Here is a 14,411-nt window from a genome sequence, read left to right as displayed (position 1 = left end):
CATGTAGTATTTTTATACAGTTTAATATGAAATATGCTATAAGTACGATTTTGAGAATTTATGTAGTATTTTTTAAATTTTGCTTGATTCAATATAAAATATGCATTACTATAAAGTTCTGAAAGGAAATGACACAACTTAAAGTTCATTTAGTATTTTTTTAGTTTTCTATAGTTCGGTTTAGAATACACACCACTACAAAGTTCCGGAAGAAACATACACGACAGATAAAGTTCAGATTAAAATATGAACTTTTCTTTTTAACTTCCAAACATAAGACTGAAGAGCTTGAATCCCGGCTCGGTGAATATCTATAAGCCTCCATCAACCATAACTTTGCAAGCCATCCATTTTGTAAGTGCCAGATAACCAGTCATTAATTATCAAATATGATGATACATTTTGTGGGTACATGAATCCCCACCCAGTGAATATCTATGAGCCTCCATCAACCATAACTTTGCAAGCCATTCAATACTCAATTTCACTAAGTAGCAACCATGTCTTATATAACTTTAGGAGTACTCATACTCTATATATCTTAACTTGTTGTCAAGCTCTTTATGAAAGAATAATATCGGGACAACAAGGGATTTCATCAATCTATCATTCCAGATCTTTTCATTCTCTATTATAATTACTAACTGGACTACATAAGCAATTTTTCTAACCGGTACAATTTTTCTAACCGGTCTAGTTAGAAGTGTTGAATCCATGAATCCTCCTTCAATCAGAATAAACTTTTTTGTCTAATAACTAAAGAGAGTAAGACCTTTTTTTTTGTAACTTAAAATATAGCAAGACCTTAATTTCTACAATATTAGTTCATAGGGAAAATTCTACAATATTAGTTCAGAGGAAAAGGTGTCTATTTTAACCTCAACTTTATCCATCGTGCATTTTCTTACCTAAACTTTGTATTAGTATGTATTTTGTATTTTATATTGAACTAAACAAAAAATCGAATATACTACATGAATTTTTAAAATCGTGTTTATATATAATATCGTCAAATGTGTTAGTCATCAGTTAATTATCAAAACAACATCATTTTGGATCAATTATGTAAGATTAGTTTTTTTTAAATACTACATGAGCTCTCAAAATCCTGCTTATATATTACCCGTTAAAAGTGTTAGTCATCCGTCATGTGAGATAGGGGTGAACATTCGGATACCAATCTGAGTTCAGTTTGGTTATATTCAGGTTTTGGATTTTTGGGTTTTCGGGGTTTTAAGATTTTAGGTTCGGTTCAATTTTTTCGGATTTGGTTAGGTTCAGAATACCCATTTAAATTATTTTGAAAAAAAAAATTCATATGTACCTTAAATTTCTCAAATTTTAAAAATTAAAATAATATAATACATATAAATTTGAATAATGTATTCCAAAATATCTAAACTCAACATATTAATTACTTTGGATATATTTGGACAGAGAATTAATAGAAATTTCAAATACTTTTGATGTTTTGAGTATTGTTTAACTATTTTATTCATTTACTTTTGAGTATTTGTATATATTTTCAAGTATTTTGGATATTTTATGCTAAATCTAGAAATAATTAATATATTTAAGAATATAAACCTGATTCAGATACACTCGGATACCTAAAATATTTTGAATCTGTTTGGATATATTCGTTCGTTCTTTCGATTCTGTTTTTTTTTTCTTTTTTTTGCCGAGGCCTAGTGTGGGAGTATCTGATTTATCGTCCTTGGATTCGATCCGAGAACCGATCCGGATCCGCTCCAAAAATCCGGATATCCGAAGGGGCCAGATCCGAATCTGGATAATAAAATGTTGGATCCATCCAAAGCGAATCTGAATCCGGATATCTTGATCTTTTAGTCCGGATATCCGGATCAGTAATTTTTATTGATAATTATTTCAAAAATAGGAATATATATAAAAACTAATTTTATTTATTATATTTTTATTTCTATACTAATATATATACACACATTTTGTAATAGTAAATATATATATATATATAACTAAAAATATTACATATACTTTTATTTTTAAATTATTGTTAATATTTTATATATTTTAATATTATTTTTATTAATTTAAAAATCCAAATCTGGATTAGGATATCCCCCGAATATTACAACATTTAGAAGAATATCCGAGATCCGGATATCCGAGAATCCGAGATCCAGATAAAGATAGTAAAAACATGGATCCGGTGGATAAAGATTAGGATTCAAATACCTTAAAATATCCCGGATATCCGATGCGTCCTAACCTTAATCTATTGTATTATTTAATGAAATATTAAATTACAATTGTTTTAAGAAATGTTTTTCTTATTTATGAATCAATGGGGACAAAATAAATAAATTAATTAATTAATAGAATAAAATCCCTCAACAATTTAGCTCTTTAAATACCCCAACCGATACAGAATTCGCCACAACATTGATTAAAATTGAGAGCGAATAAAAAAAGGATTAGTGAATCTCTCTGCAACTCAAAGATGATCGGAGACTTGGTGGATCTATTGACCGGAGGCGGAAGAAATGCAGCGAAAGTGAAAGGAACGGTGGTTCTGATGAAGAAGAACGTCCTTGATTTCAACGATTTCAACGCTTCGTTTCTCGATCGTCTCCACGAATTTCTGGGAAACAAAGTCACTCTTCGACTTATCAGCTCCGATGTTACTGATCCAGGTATGCTCACACCTCTATTTTGATTCCTTCGCTTACTTTAGCTTTCTCTCATTTTCGTTGACCTGTGTTAGAACAAGAGTCTTTAATTTATTATTAAAACTTCTAAAATTGTATTTATCAATTACACATATATTTTTAAACTAGCGATTGTACATATACTTGTTTTTTTATACGGGACCTATTATCTTCTTGTCCTTATACCCTGTGCTATGTTTTTTCTGGCTTTTAGTTTTTTTTTGCTGAAGAACGATCAAAATCAAAACTATGAGCCCATTTTTGGATATATTAGGAAAGTCACGTTTTCTTAATTTTTTTGTTTCTATGTTTGTTTGATAAATGAAAACTTCTCCAGCAAGAAAGCTTGGAATTATTTTGGCTTTTCTTTCTTCTCCTTTAAGGCCAGAAACATTATTCTCTCTTAAAAGACGATAAATCATTTTAGTCAAAAAAAAAAGGACGATAAATCAGATACTCGTTTTGTGTTACGAAGTTTTGTTACCTTCTTGTAAATTGTTCTTTCAAAAAAAAAAACAAAAAAAAATTGTATTTTTCTTTTATTTTTTGAATTAATTCTACCTCGGAGAGTTAAATATAAACGGTGAAGAATATATTTATTATTTTAAATGTATTTTTCTAATAATTAAGTGAATTAGTAAAATAATTTAGAACGATTTGGCTAAGAAAACAGAGAATGATAGCGTAAACGAATATGAAAGATTTATAAAATTATAATACTTCTTAATATATTGTCTTTTTTTTTTTGCTAAATTTCTTAATATATTGTCCGTCTTTGATATTAAACATCGAAATATTACGGATCAGTTTTCGTCAAAAAAAAAAATATATATTACGGATCAGTGTAGAATTGTTTCAACATCGATTTATGTCTCTCGGATGCTAATAACTGCATGCTTAGATTGTTTACCAATTAAAGTTGGTATTAAGGTTGAAATACAAAATAAATTAGCAACACAAATAGGAGAAAATAATTTTGTTTCCAAGTGTATGTCGTCTCCATCTCATTTTATTACCAGTTAGATATATTCTAATTTGGTATTAAGGTTGAAATACAAAAATAATTACAACACAACTAGGAGAAAATAATTTTGTTTTTAGGTGTCTGTCGTCTCCATCTCATTTTTATTTAGTTTATGTTGCAAGTGTTTGTACTAAATAATTTTGTTTTTAAGTGTTTGTCGTCTCAATTTATACTAAATAAATATATACTAGATTTTGATTAACACTTTCAAATACGAATATATTTTTGTTTGACAATATTTTTTTAAAGTTTTATTTTTGAAAAATTTATATAACTATACATTTGTGTCATTGCTATTTTACACATTAGTTTTGATTTTTATTCTTCAATTTTATAATTTTTAAATTATACTCGAATCTTCATTATTCAGAAAACTAATTTTATTATATAAATTTTAGTTCTTCAAGGTCCATAACCCTGTTTCTCATCATATTCCGACAAAAAAATTCATTTGACTTTTGTATAAAAAAGATACAGAGAACGTGGCAACGGTTCTGTATATCTAAAAAGACGTGGTTAGTATTAATATTAAAGTAGATATAGTTATGAATTAATTAGTTTTTTTTAAGAATGATATATAAAAGTAATATTTCAAGATATAACAGAGGTAAAAAAGAATTGAACTTAGGTTCACCCTTGATTACATCACTATGAATGATAACTTGATGAAAATGGTTGAAGTGATGAATAAATGGCAAATACAAACGGCTTTGCTGTTTTTAGGTTTCAGAATCTGCAGGAAGAAGATGAAGATTAAATTACCAAAAGTTCTCAAAAGAAAATACAACTGATTAAAAATTTATCGAATAGTCTCAAAAGAAGAAAATAATCTGTTTTTTCAACTTTAGGAATAATTAACTGTTTTCAACCTTTTTGTCGTCTACTGTTTTCAACTCCAAGATAATTAATTTACTGTTCCATTTATATTGTCTGGTGGAACATTCTGTGTGGATTTAATCTTCTTTTCTCGTTTAATTGCGTCTTTAACAATTCCAAAACAAAATGGTAAATTATACTCCCTCCGTTTCTCAAGAGTGTTGTTGTGGCATTTTTCACACAGATTAAGAAAATTGTTGAAATATATGTAAGTTGTAATTAATTATACCTATTTGACCAATAGTATTTTAGATAAATAAAATTATTTATAAAATCAATGCAGTTTGCAATTAATTTTCAGCTGAAAGTTAGTATAATTTACATTGGAATTGTAAAGTGACACTCTTTGTGTAACAAGAAAATGAACTCAGAGTGATACTTATTATGAAACAGAGGGAGTACGCATCAAACAATAAAAATGTATGCGTTTAATTTTTTTATTAAATACCTATAGTTTAATACTCCCTTTCTTTTACAAAAAGTGTCGGTTTGATATTTTTTATACAAATTAAAAAAATGATTAAAACATATTGAAATTCTCACTAATTACTCATATTCAACCAATAATATTTGAGATAAATAAAATTATTTATAAAATTAATATATTTATAATTAATATTAAATTAGAAATTGCATTGAAATTCTAATTCTTTTTGTAGCAGGAAATTATTTATAAAATTAATATATTTATAACTAATATTAAATTAGAAATTGCATTGAAATTAGACTGAGTACTTTCTTTCTCCTTTTTTTTTGGTCAAACTTACTTTCTTTCTCCCTTTAGATGATGAATTTATTCGTATAGTGTCTGATAGCTGTAATTGTTATCACCGTCTTCTAATGCAGATACTGTTTTTAGAATAGTAGATGGATACTTTGACAAAAAAAAAGAATAGTAGATGGATACATTTTTTCTCAGAGAAGGATCAAATGTTTTCAACTTGTAATTGCATACCAGTATATAATTCCGTTTGTTTGAACAAATACATTAACCGGACTCAACGTGGACGTAAACCAACTCAGTTGACTCTATTATTTACTGTATATTTTTTTTTCATTATGATTTGGCAGAAAATGGTTCTAACGGTAAACTAGGGAAGGCTGCTCACTTAGAGGACTGGATCACCACGATCACGTCGTTAACCGCTGGTGAATCAGCCTTCAAGGTCACATTCGATTACGATCAAGATTTTGGTTATCCTGGAGCATTCTTAATCAGAAACAGCCATTTTAGTGAGTTTTATCTCAAAAGTTTGACGCTTGAAGATGTCCCAGGGCATGGTAGAGTCCATTACATCTGCAACTCTTGGCTTTACCCTGCTAAAAACTACACCAAAGACCGAGTTTTCTTCTCCAACAAGGTAACTAAAGTAACGTAAGACGCAAGATGATGTGAGAAATTATTTAATGAGACTCAAATGTTTACTTGTGTGTTTCAGACTTACCTTCCACATGAAACGCCACAGCCACTGCTCAAATACAGGGAAGAAGAGCTAGTGAGCCTAAGAGGAACCGGTGAAGGAGAGCTTAAGGAATGGGATAGAGTGTATGACTATGCTTACTACAACGATCTAGGCGTACCTCCAAAAAACCCACGGCCTGTACTTGGAGGGTCACAGGAGTATCCTTACCCGAGAAGAGGAAGAACCGGGCGAAAACCGACTAAAGAAGATCCTGAAACAGAGAGCAGGTTACCAGTCACGTCGAGCCTAGATATATATGTTCCAAGAGATGAGAGATTCGGACACTTGAAGATGTCTGATTTCCTTGCTTATGCTCTGAAAGCGATTGCTCAGATCATACAGCCTGCGCTTGAGTCTGTGTTTGACGAGACTCCTAATGAGTTTGATTCTTTTGAAGATGTTCTTAAGATCTATGAAGAAGGAATCGATCTACCAAACCAGGATTTGATTGATAGTATCGTTAAGAATATACCGCTTGAAATGTTAAAGGAGATATTCAGAACAGATGGTCAGAAATTTCTCAAGTATCCAGTGCCTCAGGTCATCAAAGGTATCCATCTGAATAAACCATTCATTCTTGGATACAACTAACTTTGATTTTCTTCTTCTTCTAGTGGACAAAACTGCATGGAGAACCGATGAGGAATTCGCTAGAGAAATGCTTGCTGGCCTAAACCCTGTTGTTATTCAACTTCTTAAGGTGAAATCGAATAGTGTTTCTCTTTTTTTTTTTTTCTGGTTACTTACAGGTTATATGGCATGTTAACTTGCAGGAATTTCCTCCAAAGAGCAAGCTTGACAGCGAAACATACGGTGACCAGAACAGTACAATCACCAAAAGCCATATAGAACAGAGCTTAGATGGGCTCACTGTTGAAGAGGTATCAAATAAAAGTAAAGCACATCAAAAGAAAAAAATTCATTTAATAAAAATTTTATTTTTATATTATTTTTCCAAAAAGTAGATCCGACCTTGCGAAATGTAATGATTAGAAGAGCTATTGATAATAATGATCTGCATAACAGAGCGCCATAGCCTAAGATCATCATACTCATATATCTGATCTCCGAGTCGATCTGAAAACATTTGATATTTCAGGCTTTGGAGAAGGAAAGGTTGTTCATACTAGACCACCATGACACACTGATGCCGTACCTGGGACGCATAAACACCACCGGAAACAAGGTTTACGCAAGCAGAACTCTTCTCTTCTTGAAAGATGATGGGACCTTGAAGCCATTGGTGATTGAGCTGAGCTTGCCTCATCCTGACGGAGACAGCTCTGGAGCAGTGAGTGAAGTATACACGCCTGGGGAAGGGGTCTACGACTCGCTGTGGCAGTTGGCAAAGGCTTATGTAGGCGTAAACGACTCTGGAAACCATCAACTTATCAGCCATTGGTAATGGATTTTGTTATTGTCAAGTTGGGGGAAAACTTTATGTATATAAAAGTTTGGTTTTCTTTTCTTGCAGGTTGCAAACACACGCATCGATTGAACCTTTTGTCATTGCCACGAACAGACAGCTAAGCGTTCTTCACCCGGTTTTCAAGCTCCTCGAACCTCACTACCGTGATACGATGAACATTAATGCGCTTGCTAGGCAAATCTTGATCAATGGAGGTGGTATCTTTGAGATCACAGTCTTCCCTTCTAAATATGCCATGGAGATGTCATCTTTCATCTACAAGAACCACTGGACCTTCCCTGACCAAGCCTTACCAGCAGAACTTAAAAAGAGGTAACTGCATATTAACTCAAATAATATTCAAAAGAGAAAAAAAAAATATTAATGGCTTTTTAAATGCAGAGGGATGGCTGTTGAGGATCCAGAAGCACCACACGGATTACGTCTGAAGATAGAAGACTATCCTTACGCTGTGGATGGGCTTGAGGTTTGGTACGCTATCGAGTCATGGGTCCAAGACTACATTCCCTTGTATTACAAGACGGACGAGGATGTCCAAAACGACAGGGAGCTCCAAGCTTGGTGGAAGGAGGTGCGTGAGGAAGGTCACGGAGACAAAAAGTCAGAACCTTGGTGGCCCAAAATGCAAACCCGCAAAGAACTGATTGACTCTTGCACTATAATAATATGGGTGGCCTCTGCTCTGCATGCAGCTGTTAACTTCGGACAGTATCCCTTTGCTGGGTATCTCCCCAACAGGCCGACCATAAGCCGACAGTTCATGCCAAAGGAAAACACTCCAGAGTTTGAAGAACTTGAGAAGAATCCGGAGAAAGTGTTTTTGAACACGATCACGGCTCAGCTTCAGACGCTTCTTGGGATATCTCTGATTGAGATTCTGTCTACTCATTCGAGCGACGAGGTGTATTTGGGGCAGAGAGATTCTAAGGAATGGGCAGCTGAGAAAGAGGCGTTGGATGCGTTTGAGAAGTTTGGAGAGAAAGTAAAAGAGATTGAGAAAAAGATTGATGAAAGGAACGAAGACGAGAATCTCAAGAACAGGACTGGCCCGGTTAAGATGCCATACACTTCTTTGTTTCCGACCAGTGTAGCGGGAGTCACTGGCAGGGGAATCCCGAACAGTGTCTCCATCTGAAACATGTCTCAAGGTTGTTGTTTGTTTTCTGCTTATTTGTGTGTGTGTTGCACTCCGTTTGTGTTCTCCCATGGTTTGCCTTTTTTCACATGTTAACAGTTGATTCTTGCCGGTCTTGGGGATCGGTTTATTACTTCGTGTGTAAAAACCATCAAAATAAAAAGTCTAAGTTACTTATAAGAGTATTTGCATCTATTAATAGAGAAACATTTTAAAAGTTATAACATGTAATTTTTAATAATTAAAAAATGTTTTCTGGAGTTGTCATGTAATAAAATGCTAACTTTATTTACGTGGTGATTTAAAAATCAATTGAGAATTTTGTTATTTGAAAATTAAATTGGAGAAAATATTATCCACTTATTTATCAAATTGAAATTTATTATATATTTTTTTTTAAATAAAACCTAATAAATTAATTATCTAATGTGATTAAAATATATATGGTAATTAATGATTTTAAATAATAAAGATTTACTAACAATCTATATATTTTCTATCATTTTTGTTTATTTTTTATTATTAAAATAAAAAAAATTACATTAACCATATAATAAAAATTTAGATAGATTTTTTTTGTATATGTTGTATTTTAAATTTTCATAATGAGTATAGATTAATAAAACTGTTAAAAGTCTCACATAAACTTTTGTGATCAAGGTTTATTTTTTTTTCCTATAATAAGATACAATGATTATAAAATATTTTAATAGGTGTTTATGTTTATATATTTCATATAGTTTAAATTAAACTATACATCACAAATACATACTTATATTTTGATATTTGCATTGAACATATATTGAAATTTTAATATTTAATTTTGAAATCTTCACTGTTTTTAAAATGATTATAAATTATTGAAACCACTAAACATTCCACATTAGAAAAATTTCATTGTTGTAAAATTTTGTTACACAAATATGCAAATAATCATAAAATAATATGAGTAGAAACCTCATTTAATAAATATTAATATTAAAAGTATATTATATATCTATGTTAGTATCATTTAAATTTAATTATATATCATATACGATAGATGAGATTGATTACTTTGATTTATTTACCCTAAAATAATTGCGAATAAACAAGAATAGTCATTTAATTTATATGCGCACGTCAATTTATTACATAATAGTAATTGAACTGAGTTTTTAGTTATTTAATATATAATTATCGTAACCAAATAGTAGGCCTAATTAAGATTCTTCGCTCTAAACGTTAGTTCTTATGCGATAAGTGATGTTTTGAGCTAAACTATTTTTGTACATAGATCAGCTCACGAGTTAACAAATTATGTAATTAAAAATTTTTTAAAAAAAAACTATTTAAAGACAAAAAATATTAATTTTACTTTTCCATATGATATTTCTTAAATATTTTCATATAAATTCACCAAGTTATCTCTTTTTTAGCTAACTACTCAATTATACTGTTCTATACTATTATTTATATTTAAATACAATATTATCCATATTCTTCACTATATCAATATATACTCTGTTTACAAGTTTTTCCGCAGTACCGAATCCCACAAAATCTTATTTTTCAGTCTAAAAAATAGCACCTATATATAAACTTTTCTATACCAAATCTAAAGCTTAATATTTTGTCCTATTTCTCATTCTCCTTTTAATCTTCTTATATTTTGTAAAAGTCCAAATAAAAAAAGAAATTTATTTTATTTCTTTCTTAACTTTGAACTATAAACTAACTATCATTCTTTGAAATAAAGATAATCCCTCTTCCGAATCTTATTTTCATTAAACCCAAAAGAACATTTGCATGTTTTGTTATAATTGTTGAGTTAGTATCTTCATTTATTTAGATCATTCTAGTAGTAAAATTCACATACAGTAGAACATGTATAAATTATTTGTACTTGTTGCAATTTGATCATTCTAGTAGTAAAATTCACATACAGTAGAACATGTATAAATTAATAATTTTATAAATTAATATATTTCGTGGTCCTGACTTATGCATGTTCAAATTTGACATAAATCGATAGAATAATAGATAATAATTTTTAGAAAATTTGATTTAAATATATGGTCTCATAAAATTATAAATTAATAATTAATATTAATATATAATTTATATTAGTAAGAACCTATTAATATATTTTTCGTTTATATTCACAATATAATTAACATTATATTTTCTTAACATTTTATATTTTTGACGAGATTGAGTAATATTATATCTAAAATCACATTTAAGTTCTATACAATATATTAGTATAATAAATTTAATATAAATGTCAAATTTCAGAAAATAATAGTTAATGTCTATGCACCAAAATCAAATATTTTTCTTATTCTAAAAATATATATTTTAAAAATAAAAATCTAAATAATGATTTTTTATAAATTTTCTATCACTATAAATTAATAAAATTTTAAATTTCTAATATTATATAATTTATAGAAGTTCTATATGTACGTAGCAAAATTTTGAAATTCAATCTAGATTTGCCCAACATGGACTGCAAACCAGCGTTGAAGTAGTTTTTTAGAGCATTTCCAACCCCACTTCATAATTTACTGTAAAATAGAGTGGGAAATGGAATGATGAAGAAACAAAAATCTCATTACTTTTATATATGGAGTAATCATTTTTTTTGTTTCTTCATTACTCAATTTCTCACTCCATTTTGCAGTAAATTATGGAGTGGGGTTGAAGATGCTCTAAGCCTTGGCTTTTGAAAGTATTTTGTAGATGTAATCCGCTTCTGAGTTGTTTTATCAATGAGACGGCAAAGTGGCCTCATGGCTTATTTAGGATTTGATTGGCAGATCATTAACATAAGCACTATACTCATTATTATTAAATTAACATTTATCACAAAAACATTTACAAGATGCTCTGATCTTCAAATGTTCTTTACTCAATGCTTTTATATGAAGTTTTTGGCAAAATATTTGCAATTAGAATATATAAAATTTTAAAAATAATTATATATATTAGTTTATTTTTTTTAATAATAGAAAGTTTATATTCATAATCAAAAAATAAATTTAGATTTTAAAAATAAATTTGTGATTAAATATTTTTAGCTTTTTAAAAAGAACAATATTTCTGATTTAAAATATAATATAATTTATATACTTGCACGTATCATTTATTATTTTAATAAAAACATAAAATAGTATATATTTATATATTATATATTATAAAATAAACATATCTATATTATTTATAAATAAATAAATTATATGTCATATATTAAATTTTATGATAATATATATATATGAATAATTATATACTGCTCTATCAATAAATAAATAATGATAATTTATTTTTATTTGATAACAAATGAATTATTAATATATATTATTTTTAAAATAAATATATTATATACTAAGTTTTATGATAATTTTAAAATTTACTTTATTAAAACTTTAATGAGAGCATACAATTTCTGCAAAATATTGTTTCTACATCATTGTGCTTCATCAGTTGTAGCAATTGAGCCTTAGTCTTAGAAATCGATCGAATCTTATATCTTTTACATGAATTTTGCTAGAATTTAATCTGCAATTTTTGCAACTGAGTTTTTTAACAAACTTATATGAGAACAACTAAATCAAAACAGTGAACAAAGATTTTTTTTTGTATACGTCTTAATTTCGTTCATGTTGTTTTGAAGAAATTTATAAAAAGATTATTTAATATCTTGACAAATAATGTAATAAGATTAGACATTTCCATTTATTTTGTTTGTTGAGTTAAAGGTCTTACGAGTAAGAATTTTATCAAATCCATATGCTAAAATATAAAAATAAAGTTTCTCATGGAGCATAGAAGTTGTATTTAAGCAAATTAAGCATATAACTTAATTAATGTGGTAAGTAATGCACGTGTTATGAAAAGAGTACTCATATAAATATTAAGGTCAATAACTTGTTAAAATCTTGTATACATTTTGTAAATTATATGATCAAAATGTTAAAAAAATATGACAAATTGTTTCTCTCTCCCAGTAGGTGGTGACCGAATTGCCGATTTAAAACTTGCTCCATGAGAAAGTCTATGTGACAAACTGTTTCCCTCTCCTAAGCAACTCCTAAAATGATAACTGTTTATCTCCAATCCAATTGTATTTTTAAGTAAAAACAAGATGTACAAATGGGGTAGAGTTAGGGAAACTTGTAAAAGCCATGATAGCATCCATCGTATAAGTTTTGTTTAGACCAATCCGTCTGACTAAAATAAAAACATGCAGTTGTTCTTTAAAGTCACCCGAATATTACATGCTTGTACAAACTATCACCACCATCAACATTAGAATAGCTCATTACTGGATACGGATACCTTGCCACCTGTGCTTTCTCCTCCATCGCCATAACCTTACCAGAGTTTCGATACCACGGCTCTAAATATGGACTAGAAGAAGATACATTTGATGATGAAGCATCGACGATTACTGATCCCCAATCCCGTTCACCAGTTGCTTCGGTTATCCTTTTCCGTACCAGCAATTTACCAACGTCTTCTCTTCTTTTCTGAGTCACGCTTCTTAGAATTGATACCGACAATAGCAAGACGAAAACCGCGTCTTCCTCGGGCAAAAATTCAACTGCTTGATGCTTCCAATCGATCAAAGCTGTTGCTTTTTCGGTTGGGTCTTCTTCTGTCGATCTAACCATTGTTACAATACCTTGCTCGTCTTCTTCACTGTCTCCTTTATACTGCATTCGCCGTCCAGTTAGTAGCCTAACCTGTATAAAAATTCACCATCATATATATATATGTAATAACCAGTTTTAAAACCACCAAAAAAAGAAAAGAAAATTTAAAATCATACCAGCGAACCAGGCTTTCTTGACTGTAAACCGAGTTCTGATATAGATCCTGACGAGTCCCACCGGATGAACAATTCGTCTCCAGATGAAAATTCCCAGGCCGCATCCCAATCCTCCACCGGTTCTTTAGGCGTCACGGTTCCTACCACCTTTACTGTACTAGACCAATAAACACAATCAATAGGCTGCAATTGTTTCACACAGATATTCTCCCAACGTACCTGGAGCTTTACCGATTGAACCCTCGACATAAGACCAGGAACCGACTCGTATCTCTGTTATCCTCTCCTCTGATTTCACCGGAGATGGAACTTCACTTCCGCGTTTAAAAACTCCCTTCCCGACTCTAAACCAAAACATTATTAATTAGAAAACAAAAAAAGAGCGCGGTTTCCATGTAGAAGACAACCATAGTTTTTATTACCGGATACGGATGACAAAAACATTCACGACCAGCATGATCAAGAACGGTCCGAGTAAGCCATCTTCCTTCTTGAGGCCGGAATTGTTTGTTCTTTGAATTGAATCAGATATCATAGCACCTGAATCATCCGTAACTCTATCCGGTACAAATCGCAGCAAGTATGGCGCTTGAACCGGAGGAGTAACGGACGCAAACACACTCACTTGCTTCCCTAGAAACCTACCCGACGCTAGGGAATATGCTCTTAGCAATCATTCCACAGAAACGCTATCATCTCTTCCGGTTTTTTCTTTCCCAAGCAAATCCCACGACTTCGTCGACGGTCACAATGAGATTCCAAAACTACTCCTTGTGTTCCAAAACTCGCAGTATATATGCCACCCCTTTTGCCACGTACCATCCGCGGACAGATCAGTTAGTTTCTTATCAAGTTGAAGCTTCCGATGACATCTAGCAACTCTCAAACGAAGAAAACTTGACTCTTTCTGCTCTGCCTTTGGATTCAGCCTTATAAATATACATAACTGCAAAATAAATTAAAAAAAAAAAAGAATAATCA

The 14,411-nt window shown here is 30.5% G+C and overlaps 1 protein-coding gene and 1 pseudogene across 2 annotated transcripts; one reads left to right on the top strand and one right to left on the bottom strand.

Annotated features, from left to right (window-relative positions):
• Positions 1-2,416: 2,416 nt before the first annotated feature.
• On the top strand, positions 2,417-8,797 carry LOC108812350 (linoleate 9S-lipoxygenase 1). Of its 2 annotated transcripts, none has more exons than XM_018584594.2 (8): positions 2,417-2,675; positions 5,662-5,951; positions 6,057-6,603; positions 6,668-6,753; positions 6,827-6,934; positions 7,153-7,454; positions 7,528-7,794; positions 7,864-8,797. In XM_018584594.2, exons 1-8 carry the CDS (start codon positions 2,483-2,485, stop codon positions 8,615-8,617), a joined length of 2,547 nt encoding a protein of 848 aa, XP_018440096.1. In that variant the 5' UTR covers positions 2,417-2,482; the 3' UTR covers positions 8,618-8,797. The 2 variants fall into 2 exon arrangements, with proteins under 2 accessions (XP_018440096.1, XP_018440095.1); XM_018584593.2 differs by having other exon boundaries at positions 6,030-6,603.
• Positions 8,798-12,769: 3,972 nt separating this feature from the next.
• On the bottom strand, positions 12,770-14,382 carry LOC130505664 (uncharacterized; annotated as a pseudogene).
• Positions 14,383-14,411: the final 29 nt, after the last annotated feature.

Source organism: Raphanus sativus, unplaced genomic scaffold (assembly GCF_000801105.2).
Source record: "Raphanus sativus cultivar WK10039 unplaced genomic scaffold, ASM80110v3 Scaffold2471, whole genome shotgun sequence".
NCBI lineage: Eukaryota > Viridiplantae > Streptophyta > Magnoliopsida > Brassicales > Brassicaceae > Raphanus > Raphanus sativus.
The sequence above is the reverse complement of the archived record's forward strand: the minus strand, read 5'-3'. Positions and strand labels throughout refer to the sequence as shown.